This window comes from Anas platyrhynchos, chromosome Z (genome assembly GCF_047663525.1).
Source record: "Anas platyrhynchos isolate ZD024472 breed Pekin duck chromosome Z, IASCAAS_PekinDuck_T2T, whole genome shotgun sequence".
Classification (NCBI taxonomy): Eukaryota; Metazoa; Chordata; class Aves; order Anseriformes; family Anatidae; genus Anas; species Anas platyrhynchos.
The window spans coordinates 16,351,396-16,370,715 of NC_092621.1; the positions used below are offsets into that span (position 1 = coordinate 16,351,396).

The 19,320-nt window shown below is 35.3% G+C and overlaps 1 protein-coding gene across 1 annotated transcript in view; it reads right to left on the reverse strand.

Moving 5' to 3' along the window:
- HCN1 (hyperpolarization activated cyclic nucleotide gated potassium channel 1) overlaps positions 1–19,320 on the reverse strand; it is a 205,831-nt gene that overhangs the window by 62,034 nt on the left and 124,477 nt on the right. The window contains exon 4 of the mRNA XM_027446808.3: positions 8,848–9,066. Within this exon, the coding sequence (XP_027302609.3) occupies positions 8,848–9,066 (219 nt within the window). The remainder of the gene's footprint in view (positions 1–8,847; positions 9,067–19,320) is intronic.

Here is a 19,320-nt window from a genome sequence, read left to right on the forward strand (position 1 = left end):
CTGATGCTGCCCAAAGGACGGCTGAAAAACTCCTGATACTCTGTATCAATAAAGACTTTTCTGCATGTGATCACCCTCCTTTTACTTACATTCTCTGCAAATCAGAAGAAAAGACCTATATCAAAAAATAAAAAAGCAAAAATAAAAATAAAAATAAAAATAAAAATAAAAATAAAAATAAAAATAAAAATAAAAATAAAAATAAAAATAAAAATAAAAATAAAAATAAATAAAGGGTAGGGAATGTCTTAATTAAGAGAACAGACTCCTATACATATACATATGTATTTGATAGCTACTATCAAATGTATAATAGAAAACAACCAAAGAACCAATTGCCTTCACTTTTCTGTTAAAAATGTTCAATTGGTGTTTTTTTTTGTGTGTATGTTTGCTTTATTTCTGAAACATTATAGTATTATTTTTACATGTTCATCAAATTCTGCAGTGAAGAAATACATTCAGCCACCTCTGTCTATAACATAGAGCAGTGCATAAATAAATATTTTTTCTAGGAGATTTTACAGATGTTTACATGAAAATGACATTTTTATAACCCCAAACTATACAATGCTAGCTCAAAGCACTGGGGATTTTTATGAAGAGATCTGCTTTCATTGTGCTTTTAATAAATATTTAGCGTTTAGCTTGCAAAAATCTGCTGTAAAGGGATGCATTTTATGGAAACATGGAGATAAAAACATTTTACTTTCATATTATTAATGAGTTTCTATTTTAATAGAGACTTGCCTCTTTTCAAATAGAAACTTCTTGAATTAGTGTTACAGTATTGTTTCAAGGTTACTAACCGCCTGCAAAAAATGATGATTTAGCACACAATACAATGCAAAAGACTGTTTAAAATGTTCCTTTGCTGAGAACGAGTTTCAGTCCTACTGCTGTTCCATGAACGCCATGGCCTTTATAAATGTATACTGTACATCTTAGTTATAGAAATAACTATGTTTTCAAGGAAGACATGCTTTAATTACTTTTAACTAATACTTTTAATTAATTTTACTAAATTTTAATTTTAAAATTTTTAATAAATTTTTAATTATTATTTTTTAAATTACAATTAACATTGAGTACTATTTCCTTCTGCACGTGCAGGACACAAACACGATCAAACCAGTGTTATTGGGATAATTGTTGCTAGTTACATCTTGCCTGTGTGAATCACAGAGTTGTCTCTTGTTAAAAGGTAATTTGTGTTACATTCTAACAGAGACTTTGAAAAAGATAAATTAGTTCATTTCTTTTTTCCTTTTAAAAGTAAAAAGAATATATATATATAAAAGCTATGATAGTTGTTATGAGCATGGCTTAAATTGTAATGAGCTTGCTCTGAATTTTCATATGGGAAGCTGTTTGAAACCTAATCTATAATGCAAGGAAGCAGAACACTTTATAGGTAAATTACCCACAACACAGCAATAAATCAAAGGAAGTCATGTCTGTCATTTTAGAAGCAGTGGGAGTCTATTATAGCTTGGCACAGGTATGTTGAAGTCGGATGTATAGCACTTGGCTTGCATGGGACATGCTACTGGGAGGAATCAGTTGCCTTTTTAAAGATACAAGGCAAAAATAACCAAAACAATTACCTGAACAAGACTGACTGTAACAAGAAACTGAACCACAATAACAAAGTACCAGAACAAAACAGGACAGCAGTCTGGTAAGGGTATTCTGATTTTTATTCTTCTCCTGAAGTCTTACCCTAATCAGTTGCACAAGAAAATACACAACATAATAATTTTGCCATTGCTGTATTGTTTAAGGTGAGTATCTTCTGATTTTTGTTTAGGGAGAGAGAGGGAATAGTTTTTGTCCTGTTTTCTCGTAATAATACCTACTGTTTTGCAGTTCAAAAGCAGGTAAGATCAAGGCCAAAATAAATATCACAACTATGCAAAAATTCATGTAATTATAAGAAATGAAAAATAATAAAATGAACAGAAAGAGCGAGCTAATTATGCTAATAAATGCCCTATCCTGACGTGACAAATATTTCCACATTCAACATATAAGTCTCTCTCTGTGCAGTCCACACTAGCAGTTGAGCTCTAGAGGTTGCATTTACACATTCCTTTAGATGTCAGAGGGTTGAATTCATGATGATGTAATTATGCATCAAGATATTTAAAAGAATGCACACAAGTAAAAGAATTAACACATTTATAAGTACAAGCATGTTGTTTAGAATTACAGTTGCACCCTTTGAAACTATCTCGATATTTTTTTCTGAACTTCACCCTTATGTTTCTTCTCTTTCAGATTATTTTGCAATTCTGCGCTATAGCAGAATATCTTTTAGATATTTAGATATTTAAGATATAGCAAATATCTTTTAATAACTTCCTCTACACTAAGAAATCTCGGCACCTTCTGCAAGTATCACAGAAGACAGGAATACTGTATCTGTTTAGCAGCATGTTATTTGATGCTTGCAAAAACAGCAAAAGACGATAAAATCAGTCAGAAATAATCCAAAAGTCAAGACTTTCAGACCCTTTTCTAACTATAAGATCCCCTGGCCTTTGAAATAAAATAATAAAATCAAGACTTATAACTACAAGAATTAAACCACAGATACGGGCTTAAGAAATGACTTTCATTTATTCCTTAATATTTAGAGAAAAAATACATTTTCTGCTTCTCAGTATTGTAATGACTATAATGCTTTTTTCACAGTCAATACTAGGTCCTGAAGGTCTGATACTGTAGGAAAATTTAGCAACTCTTGTACCCAATCACTCATAACACACTTCAAAAATGGTTCACTATTTAAAATATTGCTCTGTGGCAGAGCTGAATAGGATATAAATCACTGCAAGTTAATGAGGTTTTTATAAAAATTACAAACTATGGACTGATATTCAGTGACAAGATTTCACTTTAGTTTTTTGTTTGTTTGTTTTTTTTGTTTTTTTTTTTTTTTTTTATTGTGACTAGATGTTACCTCAGCAGGAAGTGAACCATCCCTCCTTTTCCAAAATAAGTAACTCTTACGTTAGTGTAGCACAACTGCACAGAATAGATAAAATTAATCTGCAAAATGGCTCCCCTGCTCCTGCAATCTGAACGTGACATGACCTATTGTTAAAATTATACTGTATAAGTGAAAATGTGCTATTGTTAAGTAAAGAGAAGGAACTGAGACCAATCACAGAACATTTTTGTGTTACCTTATTTTCAGGCTTTCTAAAAACCACTAACAGCATCAGAAAAACATTTTTTTTTTTTTAAATAAAAAAAATATAATGTGATCACCTTGAAAAACTACTGAACTTGCAGATCAGTATTTCATGACAAACTTTGGTGATCAGATCGGACCCAAGAATTAGATGGTAAAACCCCGGTACTTCCTGTTTCACTGGGTGCCTAGAAATTCAAAGGTTTTTATTCATGAATGATATATATAGTATGTATCAGAAATTCTGCATTAACAGTTTCAGTACCTCGTCTACCTGTGGACTACAGCAAAGACAGCTAGTAAAGCTGACAAAAAAGATTGTATATGTATATTTAGTTTAATTAAACATGTACCAGAAGCTGGTACAAACCCAGTAAAACAGTGATGTGGTCCTCTGTTTGCTGTAGCTCATTCTGTCCTATGTGTTTGCACCACCTAATACCAGTACCATTTCCTAAAGTCCATCAGAAATCTGAAATTTTCTGCAGTAATCTTTAAGGGGGATACCTACAGATGTCAAAGGTTTTACAGAAAAGTCTCCTAGCTTTATTAATGAGCATACTAAGAACATGCCTTATTCCACCTTGAGTTTAACTACAACATGCTTAACGCTTTAGAAAAAGTGGAAAAAATGTCTTCTTTTCCTCATAAGAAAATGCAGAGGCTTCACCAGCTGAGTGAGGGGTGACCAAATCTTAATCTACTCCATGGTACAGCCAGTTCATTGCCTTCAGCCCTGTGCACTACAGTAACTGCTCAGAGAAAGAAGCACAACTCTGCCCCAGCATTTATGTTGTTTTTCTGAGAAAAGGTATTGTCCCAGCTATCAGCAGTGCCTGTGGGTTTTCTCACAACCAGTTGTAAATGTCCCTTGGAAAAGGTGGAGGAGCTAAGCATGTTATTCCCCAGGGAGTCAAAGCCATTTGCCTTCAACCTCTGGGTGCAACAAATTTTCCATTCCTCTCTGCAAAGTATAGTGGTTTGAGCTGCTAAGGTGAGGTAAGGACACTCCTTTTACATTTCTTTCCACCTGCTGCTTCTCGGGCACAAGAAGCCTGGAGTGGGCAGCAGGGACACGCTTCTGCTTGAAGCGCTCAGGCATGGGTCAGCTGTGAAACTGCCTTCACCCTTCCAGCACTGTCCTCTGCTCCTGCTGCTGCTTGAGCAGGGGAGTCAGCATCATCTGTTCTGCTGGTTGCCTCAGGCAGGAAAGGTAGTCCCTCTTCCTTGCTTTTGTAGGAAGGGGCTCAGATGTCTCATGGCACAAGGTGTTTGAGTATGGGCTGCAGCCCATAGGAGAAGGGGGAAATTGGAGGTACACCTCAGCCACTGCTGTCACCAACCAGCCCAAGAGCTTGCTACTCTTTAAAGTGCACATCAGGTGTGTCTCTCTCCATGCACTTCACCAAGAATTTAGATATCCAAACTGGTGCAGTGACAGGCAGACTCATAGAGCTGGTGAAAGGCATGATGCTGCACAATATAAAGCTGTCCTCCTGTACTAACCCTGTTATTCATTTGTAAACATTTATTTGGATACCTAAAAAGAAATGAAAAATGAGAAATCTGTGCTTCAAATCATGATTGTGATGTCTATATAATCATGTCTATATAACAACACCCAAAACCAATTAGCAAGTTCCTTTTAAATTATCTTTATATGCAATTACTGCTTTTTCTCTCTAGAAAGTAGTTTTAGGTCCTTTTCGCTCTTTGAACTAGACTAATTTTACTGAAATTGCTAAAAGACCATAAATTAAGAGATAAGATAAAAGTAGAGTATAGGGTTAGAAGATGTCCTTTGAGGTATTTGAAGTCAATGTCAAGCTCAGAAATCTTTCATATCTGTAATAATGATGTAACATATCTTCTCAAGATTATGACAGCATTCAGTATATTGAGAGAGACTTTTTATTATTATTATTTGCTATGATATTTTTATGGCATTAGCAGAGGCACACATCTTTTAGATATGGTGAATTCAGAGATTTTAGAAAATTTCAAAGGACTTGTTACTAAAAATATGATTTCTGTTTACTACTGCATTCATCTCTAGCACACACCAAAGACTGGGAAGGGAAAGTGCTATGATGCCATTGATTTAATCTGTCCTTTCATAAGGTAGAATGATTTGTCAGATTTTCTTATTGAAAAGAGAATAAGAAAATACAGGTGTAGCATACGTGGCTTGGACGTCTTTCTCCTCTGACATGCCTTGGTACTTCAGTCATTGAAATCAAGTTCTGACTTACATATGCACTCTGAGGGGTAATTTTTTTTTCTGATAACAGTTCCATTTACTTCAGCAGAAGAATCTCTGAAGTTGTTCCTCAAATTGACCAGAATGTACCAATGTAGCCTTTTTTTTTTTTTCTTTTGGTAGCAATTCTTGGTATGTGATTTCATCTTCCACCTTCTACATTTGGTAGCTAATAATCACTTTCAATTTCCTCTGATACACTATGTCTTTGGCTCACAACAATAAACATGTGAAGCAATATTTGCTTCACCATACTTTGATTTTCTCAGCATGCAGTGCTTGGCACAGGTCAAGTTCTTAGCAGGTGCTCTTAGATAGTGCTTGACATATTTGGCTTAATGAAAACTCTCTCTTGTCTTCCTGTGTTTTTTTTTCTTCTGTTATGACTTATGTCTGTTCTAGTTTTGCATGCCCTGAGCGTTGGAAGGATCTGAATGAGGAAGATGAGGTGATCTCAGCAAATCTGTCACCTCTAGCTGCTTTCAGTGTAAGAAGGACCAGAACTCTCCTTCCACTAGTTGGTTCAAATGTTGGATCAAATGGCATTTTAGCTAGAGGATAAGATATTCTAGCATGATGTTACTCAGACCTAAGAACAAGCTCTTTTGTCATCTCTGTTATCATCCTATGTTGCCTAGCAATTTGTGGTAATTCCATTACTTTCAGTATCTCTTAAAAAAGAAACAATGGGGACTAGAAACACACAATCCTACATATGTAAAACTAATAAAAATATTATTTTATCATTTCAACATACACACAAAAAAAATATGAGTAAGTCACTTTCTCTTATATTTTTTCCAACTTTTGAAGTCCAAGAAAAAGGAGCAATGCACTAGGTAAAAGTAGATATTACAGTATATTTATTAAAACCCTAAAACATGTGGCTAGATATTTGATTTACCTTTTTCTTGAGTCTCAGTTAAATGAAATATAAGCTATTTTTATCTGCCTGTAATTTAAAAAATATGCTGACAAAACAGATAGCACAAACTAGTCCTTGAAATACCTATTTATCTAGAACGAAGTAAAAAAAAAAATATATATATATATACATATATAGTATTTACTTTTGTACTAGTTTTATAATTCTTAGGCTATAATCAAATATTTATTTCAAAATATGTTTTATTAAACTATGATAAAGCAATAGACAAGAACATACAATCATGACAGCATAGTTGTTATAGCTGATGATACACATGATTTCAGTGCCTCAGAAGTCAGAGGAAAAGTTCTTTAGTTAAGGCATCATTTAACTCAAACGTGTAATAATTGGCATACAAATGGCTGCAAAAAGACAGAGAAATGCTTTCTAAAGCATATAAATATACAATTTCTGTCTCACTTCTTTCATTCCTTATTTTCTATGCCATGTCAGACTTGTGCCTCTGCTGTCAGGAAACAAATAAGCATGGAAAAAAATGAAAAAAGAATGAAAATGTCCAGAACTATGGGAGTGAAAAATACCATGTGTTTCTATGCTAATGTTTAATAAAGACTGCAGTCTGGGTTTATTTAACATATTTTAAATTATGAATACTTTAACACATGCTCTGTATTTCTATAGCTCAAAACATTGTGATATCATGCTCCATCCAGAAGGCCTGAGGATAATGATTATGATGAGGTTCCAGGTGAATGGCGACATTTCTGCTGGTTTGATATATCTGTGTACATGTATATATGTGTATCTACTAACCTCTAATGAAACTGCAGTTATAATAGGCATGGGATTTTCTTCTTTAACCTTCCTATTATGCCTATTGTTAAGATACTTCTGTCTCATGGGTCCCTATAAATGTCTCATTTTGATAAATTGCTTCCCTTTCAGCAGGCAGAAGAGATCATGGATCATGTTGGCGAGCACCAACAAGACAGTTAGTGTGGGTTACACCAGGAAAAGCCCTGTGACCGAAATGGAAAAGGGAATTTCATGCATCCACTGACAGCACTGAAGTTTTTAGATTTGTCATGCTCACTCATCCTCTCCTTCTAAACCTTTTGTCTTCACTGCTGTTTCAAGGTAATGCTGGGATTTCGTGCTTGCAAACTTCTCTTTTAAACTGCTGTGAAATTAATGTATTAGCCACCAAATATTTTTTCTATTACTGGACTTTTAGCACATCCCTTATCTCTGCCTGTCTCTGATATATTGGCTCTGTTGTCTTGTTGCAGCTTGAGCTGAACAAAACTGAATGTAAACTCTTCTACCATACACTGACCTTCTTTTCTCTTTGCGTGCCTATAGAGAAAACACCCTATTCCATTCTACTCACAGATCTTTTTTGGACTTTTCCATTTTTTTCGCCCAGCAAACTCAGCCCATTCTTTTTCATCTTCAGCACATGCCAGGGTCACCCTCTCCTTTACTCACTCTTTGCCAGGTTTCTCACCCTAGCTTATATTACCTTACACTAGAATTTCTGCTCAGTTTGCCTTTCTGGACTTTCTTATGGACCCATGCCAAATAATACTGCTCAGGCCATGTTTCTTATTTGCTGATTTGAACACTCTGATTTCACTGCTTTGTTTAGCTGACCTCTCTCCTGGCATAACTTCTCCGGTTCCCCATTTTCTATACTATCTTACTTTGGTTTCTTCTAAGCATCTCAGTAATTCTATACATCCTTATTGTCGCTTGCTGAGGGATCTCCATACTGATTCTGCTTCTTTATTCCTTAATACGACATTCCTAGCCTCATCACCTGGTTTCATAGCTTCACTCACACTTGCCTCTGTCTTTTATTGCACAACTGGCAGTGCTAGTTTAGTGCATCTTCGTGCTCATTCCTGACTCTGTACCTATTTACTTCTTTTTAATTCTAGTCATATATATGAGGAAACTAACAAAGAATTGAACACACTTTTTCTTCCTATTTTGTAAAGAACTCTTTTTCTTCCACTCTCTACTTTTCTATCCCATGACTACTGTTCCTTTTATCCCTGGAGAGGTCTAAATAGATCATGGATTAAAGAGTAAACAGCATCATTACAATGCAAACAAAGACTTACTTTTAGCATTTCCTTGAGGTAGTTCCAAACAAAACTAATTGATGAGGGACTGGGCCTCATTCAAAGGCCATTATTTTGATGTTGAAGTTTATCCCTAAACTGTAGTGGAAAGGAATAACACGAAGTTGTATAGACGTATCTAAGTGACCAACCTCAGGGCCACCATTCAACTTACCTAGACCAAATACTGATAGGGTGTAGTACAGGAATACGATTAGCCCAAGGTATTTCCTGAATTCCTTTGTGCTCAATAACCTTCACAGAAGGATTCAGATACTAGATCAATTTTTGTAAACTTGTAAGCCCTTTTCCACATTTAAAACATTTCTTTATACTACTTCAAAACTTACAAAAGTACATAAAAAGGAGTTACCTTTTCTTGATATTGTCGCCGTGAAGAATCCAGAGACTGAATGAGGGCAGTAGCATGACCAACAAACATGGCATAACATGTAGCCCCCACTATCATACTCAACATGGTTATCCAGAGGTCGGACATGCTGACAGGGGCACGAGCTCCATAACCAATGCAGAGCATATGGCTCATGGCTTTGAAGAGTGCATATGAATACTGTTTTCCCCAGGAATCATTCTGCAAAAAAAGAGACAGATAACTGAGCCAGCAAGCAGCTGAAATTACAAATATATTTTTGTATATGAACAGTGGAATCACTGATTACTGGCTCTGAAAGAGTGGTCTAGTAATGTATCCTCTGTGCACAAGAAGGAATATTCCTTCTAAATTAATTTTTAGATAAAATGTTAGAGAGTCTGCCAGGCAGTACTTATCACAGTGATGTGAAATACATTTGACTGTTTTAAACATGATTGTATTCTCAAACCTGGGAGTTAACCTAATTACAAGGAGACTAAAGGTCAATTTTATTTTACAGTCCATGGCAGAAGGATTAGAAAGATCAGAGCATGAAGACTTATCAACCACAAGAAGGTGGTACTCTGTTTTAGTATATATGAAAATACTCCTAGAGCCCCATTTCTTTCTTTTCAGATTTGTTGATTTTAACATACAACCACATATCATCTTATCAGCTGTTTGGCTTCCTAAGGAGATTTAAAAAAATGTATTTGTTACATGCCTTTTTATCCTTTTTATTCCCATAATTTTTGTTTATACCAGCAGCACCTCAATTCAAAAGACTTCCGTTTATTTGGCAAACAGCAAACCTGTGTTCATAGCCACATGGCTCAAAAAAGATGAATTCCTGAGTCACAGAATCATAGAATCATAGAATCATAGAACGGAAGGTTAGTATCTTTAAGGTTGGAAGAGACCTTAAAGATCATCTGATTTCAAAACCTCTGCTATGGACAGGAACACCTCCCCCTGGACCAGGCTGCTCAAAGCCCCATCCAGCCTGGCCTTGATCCAGGGATGGGGCATCCTCAACTTCCTCAAGCAACATGTTCCAATGCCTCACCACCCTCAGAATAAATAATTTCTTCCTTAAATCTAATCAAAACCTACCCTCTTTCAGTTTAAAGCCATTACTCATTCTACTATCACTGCACTCCCTGGCAAAGAGTCCCTCCCCAGCTTTCCTCTAGGACCCCTTTATGTACTGTAAGGCTGCTCTAAGGTCTCCATGGAGCCTTCTCTTCTCCAGGCTGAACAACCCCAGCTCCCTCAGCTGGTCTTCTTACGGAGGTGCTCCAGCCCTCTGATCATCCTCCTGGCCCTCTTCTGGTCTCATTCTAATACTTCCAGGTCCTTCTTGTGCTGGAGACCACAGAGCTTAATACAGGACTCCATGTGGGGGTTTCACAAGTGCAGAGCAGAGAAGGAGGATCACCTCCGTTAACCTCCCTCAAGGTCATGCTTCTTTTAATGCAGCCAGGTAGCTTAATACAGGTGGCTTTCAGGGCAGCAAATGTACATTGCCAGATCACATTGAGCTTTTCACCAATCAGTACCCTGAATTCCTTCTCCTGAAGGATATTCTCCATCTACTCATCACTCAGACTGTGTTTATATTTGGGAGTGCCCCAGAACAGGTGAACAAACTTCCACTTCACCATTGTTGAAACTTCATGAGATTTGCATGAGTACTGTACTTCTGATACATAGCTACCTCTTCCAACTCTCTCTGGCAGATTAGAAGACCTGACAGCTCCTTCACAGAATTTTGGTATCTGTAGTTTTACAGATTATTATATACATATTATTACAGACAGCCAAAGGGGGCATTCCCAGAGAATAGCAGACACTTTAACATGTTCAAAAAGCCTGAGGAGTCTTGGTTAGATTTTTCTGTTTTCCTTGACAAAGGAATAAAATGAGAACTGTTTTATAGCTGTTGATCATTCATTGCCCAGGAAAACAAATTGTGCTTGGAGGCATGCAGAGTACATGAAAAAACACAGTGTTTACCACAAGAAACTGAGAATAATTTCAGAAATAAAGTGAAGAAGGAAGAACTGAGATGACGTTAATAAGATTAGGCAGTTATCCAGTATTGTGTATAACATACAGGACCAAAAATAATAATTCTGTAAACAAGCAACCATCTAAATCTGTGGTAAAATTTCTATATAAAACTTACATATGAAATATCAATATCTGCGTCTCTCACTCGTGCCAGCTTTGTTGAAATTTTCTTTTGTTCTCAGAGATATACAGCTTGCTCTCTTGCCATCTTAAAAGCCATACTGATCTTATTTTTCATCTTTTCAAATGTGTTGTCTAGACCCTTATGAGCTATAATAGCTGGTAATAGGAAATAAGCTAACCATTCTTTAACTGCAGATAACAAAAGTATCATGTATTTAGTAATATAATAATTTACAAATTACAGGTCTATCTACTTTTACATTTGTTTCTCTATATAAAAGTTTTAGTATTTGTGAAGTTTTCTCTCTTTACAAATGAAACTTCCGTGATGTAAATTCTGTTAAGCAATAGGTTTTCAACGTCTGTATGAAAAAAAAAAAAAAAAAAAAAAAAAGAATTAGAGGAGTCACATTGTTAATCACTGACGGGTTTCACTGAATAAGGAGGAAATCAGATTTTGTTGTTTTTGTTTTGGTGCTTTAACAAATGCTTAGAAGAGCAGGTGCTTTCCTCTCCATCTCCCATTTTGAAGGGCTTTACTTCTAGCTGGTATCAATTTTTTTTTGATACCATTATTTTTTGAAAGCCATCCCAAACTCCTTAGCAGTTATAGATTTACATAGACTATACTGAGGAAAATAAACTACTTGCTGGGAAAATAAATAAATAAATAAGGCTACATGTAGCATTATTAAAAGCACAGTATTAAAGAGTCTTAAAGATCTGAATCTCTACAGTTCTTGCAGGGCTGTATGCAGCAGATCCTGGTCCTAAATTGTACTTTTTAGCATAACTATAATAAATACTAAATAAAAAAAATGCTGATCTTGTCTATCTTGATCTTTTCTTTATCATAGTTGGTGTGATAAATCTCAAAGTTCGTTCTAGAAAATTATATTTTTTACTTTTATTTATTTATTTATTTAAACCTAAAGCTTGCTGATTTTATTTCTTGACTGAGATCCTTTTAAAGTCTGTTAATTAAAATGGTAAGTAGAATACCAATGTCTTTAAGAAAAAAAAAAAACAATAAAATGGAAATTTAGGAAATAGGCCCTCTACTAAATATGTAAGAGGTTGAAATGTGGTACATAAAATACCACTTGAGAAGAAGTACCATGAAGGAATGAAGCAGTTGCAGTGATAGAACAGCAATTAAATATGTGCAATAAAATAAACCATATATTACCATATATAACCATAAACCTACATATAAAAGCCAGAATAGGACCCAACAATTCAAACAGTCATGATTTCATCTGAATTCAGATAAAAAGTCAAGGCCGTCTCAAACAGCAATTTTTTTAAAATAATTAACATTGGACGTCACTGATAAGATTGTGATAGACTTTGTTATAGGCAAGGTATATTTCAGACATTTGTCATGGGATGGTCCAGAGGAACTGGTCCTCATCTGGGTAAAAAGGGGTAAGTGGGTAAGCAGAATGAGAAAAAGACATGGTGAAAATGCCTGGGAAAAATAAATAAATAAATAAATAAATAAATAAATAAATAAATAAATAAATAAATGAAATTTAAATTCAACTTGGATTTGTCTGAATATTTTGTTGTTGCAAATGCATGCCAAAGTTTTTTGTTTGTTTGTTTGTTTTTTTCTTAATAATCAGTCAGCTCTTGTAGAACCAGTCTCAGATGGTGGTCTTTTTAGTTTCTTTATTTTGTGTGTGTGTGTGTTTGTGTTTGTTTTTTTTTTTCTTTTTTTTTTTTTTTTTCTTAAAGATGATGCTGAAAAAATATCATTATGGAGGGTGCAAATTTCAGTACTGTTACTCATGTTGTTCACCAGTTTATCCCAAATATAGAAACCACTTAAAAAGAACACTGGTGCTAATGTCAATTCTAATTCTATAATTCATGAACACTAATACCAAAGTTACTAAATAAAAAACTAATAATAATTATTTCACTATTTTCCACTTGTGTTGTATAACCTCGGGGTTTGGCAGGAACAACTGTTTCAATGTCTAAGGTTGGAATTTTCCACCACCTGAATCAGGCTTCCTGCTCTTTGCTGTACAAAACTAAATCATAGTGACCACTTCTCTGCTACTAGCTTGCATGCATTTTAGTAAGAAACATTTTTGCACTTAGATAATAAGGTAATTTTTACATTCACAGATAATATCTCTGAGTTAATAAAAAGCTATACTACAAAATAGACCAGTGTTTACAAATTCAGCTTTTTATTAAATGTTTCCCTAATTAAATGTTTCCCTAAATGGTAATATTTTGTTTTCAATGTATAGATTAGGGAAAAAAAATATTTTCAACCAATCAGTAAAAAAGGGTATTTAATTTCTTAGTTGACAATGGGCTGATCACTGGTTCCAGATTAGCAGTAATCGGTTTAAAATATTTTAAATGAAATAACATTAATTTGGAAAAACTATTAAAAATTATAATTGTGAAATATGCCAAAGCTGTTTATCCAAGGATTGATTACGTAATCTAGCTTGATAACATTGGGAAATCTTCACAATTGTGGAAACCATGATAACTGATCATTTGCAATTTTTGTAGGTATATACATTAACTTAGCAGGTATCCTAAAATATATATTCATCCCTGAGAACTCCTGATTTTAAAGATCTGTTTCCAAGCCTCTTTCTGCACCTTTGTCTCATAATTTCAAATCTTCTATGGATATCTTTCTATAATATTAACTTTTCAGCTTGTAAGAAAGGTCATGTGGCATCTTCTAAGATTTCTAAAAATAAAAGGCAAATTATTTTACTCAGTGTATTAAAAAACGGCTTTCTATTTTACTGGAAACTATGGAGATTTTCATGAGAAGATTTTATTGTCATCAGACAAATCAATTCCATGCCCACATTGTAGCCATTCCCTTAGGCACAGCTTATCTTACCTCAGCTATATATTGAGATATAAATTGGTTTAGAAATCTCATAGCAAATAGACTATTGCACAGACAGTGTTGTTTCCAAATTTTTGTCTCAGTTCCCTTCTCCTTTCACATCACAGATACCGTATGTATCACAGAAACTGTGTGTGTCTCAGTTTGCAGGGGGGTGCTTTATAATTGTGTAGCAAAGATTGACTTAGGCATTAAGTGAAATGATTCCTACAGTGATCTTGGACTTAGAATTCTAATTGTCCCCCTGAAAGCCACAGTAGGAACGGGGAAGTAACATGCCCATAACCCAAAGAGCTCGCCTTGTAGACAGTAATAGACACTCATTCATGGCCACCATTCACTTTGGGTTCTCCTGAAGGCAAGTGATTTCTGAAGGAGCAAAGACAGATATAAATCTTAACAGGAAATACACAGACTGTGTCTATACTAGTAAATTATAAAATATTAGAAAGTGTTTCAAAGCTCTGAAACTTTAGAAATGCTCTGTCATGGAGCTGTCCACATAAACACTCTCCCAAGCAATACCAGGTCTATTTGGGAGCAGTGCAGGAAGCTAGACAGTACATAAACCCTTTGGTTTTAACATTGTAACAGAAATCAATTGCATAAATCAAATGTAAAATTCACAATAGGGCTTCAAAGGTTGAAGTATGAAACATTCTTGATAGCATGACCTCAAGGAAACACCACCCTAAAATCTTGAGGAGACGCTTGACAAAGTTCCTATAAAAATTACAATCTTTTCCGAGGGGAATTTGATTTACCTGTACTTGTATCTCACATAAATTTACCATGACTTACTTCTTATATTTACCCGCTAACTTTTATTTCTTCAAGCCTTTTAAAGACTCGTAAAATCTAATAATTATTTAAAACATAGTTCAACTAATCAAAAAGACATCCTAAGAAAAGGCTATATCTGCATGTTTATGACACTTTTAATTAGTATGTCAAACACAACTAGAGAAATGGACAAGTGTTTCTTACTAAATCCTGTGTCATCTAAATTTAGTGGCCAAAAACTGTTACAGTGAACTTTCCAAAAAAGCCTTACTGACCTCTAAAGTTTCTCATGCTCTTTGTCATCCACACATCTTCAAATTCTGGATCTGCTCTCATATTTCAGAATATAAGCTATGTCCATTGGCAGTAATTTACCTGTGTCAACTAAGTTATATGCCTGTAACTCAGACATCACACTAGAATTGGGTCCTTAAATAAAATTGATTAAATATATCCATCTATACATTTTAGTATGAATACATAGCATTCATAGTTGTCCATCAGTCTAATTCACTGCATCTGGCTTCAACAGTACCTTAGAATGATAGTGTGGTTAAAATCTCAGATATCAAATCACAGCAAAATACTATCTCACCATTTCAGTTTTCAAAAATGCTGTTTGAATACCACAACAAATAACCCAGGTGTCCAGTGGAAAAGCTTTGTAATGCTTATTTTTTCAAAACTTGTGTAGTGGTGAATGTACTGCCACGCAAAACATACACTTATCACAGCTGTTACTGCTAAGACTCTCATGTTGATTCCTAAAGCTAGTAAACAAAGGCAAGGTGGTAGATTTGAAAGACTAAAAATTTTGCTGTTATTCTAAAAATCTTAAGAAGTGCCAGGAAAATGAGTTTACATTAGGAAGTTTGTACATATGATATAAAGAAAAAAAAATGAATTGGTAAGCTCAGTGGAATAAACAGATGTCTTCAGAATCTTCTCAGCATTTCTCTCTGCTGATACGTGCACAGATAACAGATGGTGCAAATGACTCAGCACATAGATTCAAGACCAATATGGGCAGAAAAAAAAAAAAGAAAAAAAAAGTGTTTGGTACTGCATTTCACAGGAAAATAGGTTTTACTGGAGGAGCAATGACTAAATATTATATATTTACTTTGTTCAAAGTTGTTATGTGACTACTGTCATTACAGCTTATTCGTGTTTTGGTGCTATGTCTTTGGAACTAGCCATCAAACAAAAACACAGCAGCGTAACCAATCTTTGTTTTTCTTTTGATTATTTTTCTTGACGCGAAATAAATGGTTGAGTTTTTATCTGCTAATACCTTCTCCATTAAAAAAGCTGCAAGAATATCCCCCTGTGATTACCTTTTTGTGGTAAGGATTCATTATTTTCTTTGTGGCATCAGCATAGCAATTTATTAAAAGCAACAGAAGTGTAAAAATTTTTCTTAAGCACGCACCTGGGTCTTGCACATATATTTGAGTTATTATATGCGTAGGCCAGTTGCATCCAAAAGGATGGTTCACATAAGACATGTATCTGTTTAAAAGCTCATAGGGCAGGCTCAGTGCTGCTGTGTATATTGCTCAGTGCTGCTCTAGCACTGAGAATCTGCATCTGATCAGAGATACAATCATAAATTTTTACAGCTGTATACGCATTAAGTCAAAAAATTAAACCTTAAAAATATTTTTTTTCTACTCTTTTGCATGTTTTTCATCCCACTCTGATTCATCCTTTTATCTGGTCACTATGATATCCTAACTGAACCCAAAAGACTGAAGAAAGTTCTAAATTTATTAATTCAATTTTAAATAATCTCTCATTCCAAATATATCATTCAAGTTATTTTAGTAAGAATTTTTAAAGAATCTGTACCTAAGATTTTACAAAGTTCAGAATAAAATGTTAAAAGACTATGCCAGTTTTTCCCACATGAAAAGGTAATAGTGCTATGAAACATTCTCCCACCATGGAATCTGACTAGGTGTACTTGTAATTTTTCAGAAGCTGGTGGTTTTGGCTGCAGTCAATTAATACTCTTCCACACAGCCATCTTGTGGCCATCTTGTCTTGGTTACTTAGAAGTACAGTTGTCAGGAGAGAAAACAGACCTGGGTATGTATCTACCAGTATTCATAGAGCTCCCATGCCAACGAATCAGAGATAAACTCAGACAAATACAAGTGAAAGAATTTCCCAGAATGTAGCTGCTACCCCACCCGTGGCTGTTCCACATGGAAACAGAATACAGAATGCAGGGCAGAGTCTTGGATTTTTTGAAAAGTTTATGTTTCAGCTTCTTTAAGTACTCATGCAGAACATGAACAGCTTCTGCAAGGTAGACATCTGGATGCTCTAGACATTTCCTATTGGTTGTGGCTGGTTTTGTATACATTTGTTTTCAAACTTTTTAGGTGGCATAATTTCAGGTAGTGTCAGAGGCCAATGGGATGGGGTTTAACATGGCTGAGTACCATGTCCTGCACTTCAGCCACAACAACCTGATGCAGCACTACAGGCCTGGGGGAGAGTTGCTTGAAAGCTGCACAGAGGAAAAGGCTCTGGAGATGCTGATTGATGCTCTCCTGAACATGAGCCAGCAGAGTGCCCAGGTGGCTAAAAAGGCCAACGGCATCCTGGCTTGCATTAGGAATAGTGTAGCCAGCAGGATCAGGGATGTGATTGTCCCAGGGAGGTGACTGTCCCCCTGTACTCTGCTCTGGTGAAGTCGTACCTCGAGTAGGGTGTTCAGTTTTGGGCCCCTCAGTACAAGAAGGACATCAAGGCCCTGGAGGATAAGAGAAGGGCTAAGAAGCTGGTGCAGGGCCCAGAACATAAGTCCTGTGAAGAGAGGCTGAGGGAACTGGGGTTGTTTAGTCTGGAGAAGAGGAGGTTCAGGGGAGACCTTATTGCTCTCTACACCAACTGATAGGAAGGTGTGGGGAGCTGGTGGTCAGCCTCTTCTCACAGGTAACTAGTGATAGGACTAGAGGGAATGGCCTCAAGTTGCACCAAGGGCAGTTCAGGTTGGACACTTGGAGATACTTCAATCTCAGAAAGAGTAGTCAGACACTGGGACGGGTTGCCCAGGGAGGTGGTGGAGTCACCGTCCCTGGGGGTGTTCGAGGAAACGTTGGACATAGTGCTTAGGGACATGGTTTACTGGGTGATATTGGTGGTAGAGGGATGGTTGGACCAGATGATCTTGAAGGTCTTTTCCAACTTTAATGATTCTGTGATTCTGTGAATTTTAGTAGCAATTACTACCAATAGAAAGCATTTCCTCTTTCTTCCTTTGAATTAATGTTATTATCTAAAACAGCCCAAAATCTTTTACAAATTCTTTTTTTTTTTTTAATAATCCAATAATCTGACAATGAGCTTTGGCTTTTGTTCTGCTCTCTCACAGCACATTCAAAGTTTCATGAAGTCACACTATTTTTTGATCCTGAAATAAACTATGCATCATTACTTTAAGCAAGGGACTGACTGAAACAGATACACAGTGTCCACCAAGGGGACAATATGTTGCAATTACAGTAAATACACAGTAAGTATTATGTAGTCACTGTAAGTGACTACAACAAATAAGTACATGTACAGGTTTCTATTAGAAATGATTTAAATGAGCAAACACGGCTTCTCTTTACTATAAGAAAAGAAGAAAAAGAAAGGTCAAAACAATAATGAGAAAATATATAAATCCTACAAAAAACCTTTTCCAATGACAAACTGAAATGAATGAAATAAAACTGCTGAGGAGACTTAAAAATTCAGAGTGTGGTAAAGACATCATATCTCTTTTTCTGCTTTTTTCAAATGGTGAAAGATGGATATGATGCAATGTTTACTTAACAAGCCTCGAGCACTGAATCAAATGATTTATGAAATGCTTTTACAATGCAACCACCAAGAAAAGCTTTGGATTCTCCACAGTAGCTATCTGATAGTCAAGAACAGACAGATGATAATGTAAGCTTAATATAGCGCCTTTCTGGGAGACAGCTGAAGGAGTGAAGTGATACAAACCTGACTTGTGACTCCACAGTATATTGCTTTACTAAAAAACTGTTAAGTAGAATCACCATTGTCATAGACAGGATTTGCAACTAATTCAGAAAAGGGAACTCTGCAGAAGGAACTGCATGTCTGCATTCTGTGAACAACTCAGACTAGACAGCAAATTCTGTGAAGCATCCGATCCCAAATAAAATGACAAATGAAAATAAAATGTTTTTTGGCAGTGGATATTTAGCATTCTGAGTGCTATTACCATTCTTTTTGAATCAGAGGTTTTGAAGCTGTGTGAAAACAGTGGAAAAAAAAAAGAAAAACAACTAACTTTGTAAGTAGCAGACAAAGCTATTCTTAGGAAAGGATAGGAAATCTTGATATACATGTATAAATTAAAAGGGAGATAGACAGACATGCATAAAATCATAATGTTAAAATGCTTTCTCACTAACATATCAAAATACTGTCTGGTTTTCATTAGAAATACTTTCATTCTTGTTCTATATACATGCATGCTCTTGCAAAATATTTTCCCTTTGTAAGTATTAAAGGAATGTGATCTTAGAAAAATTATATATATATATTTATACATATATATATAAATGACA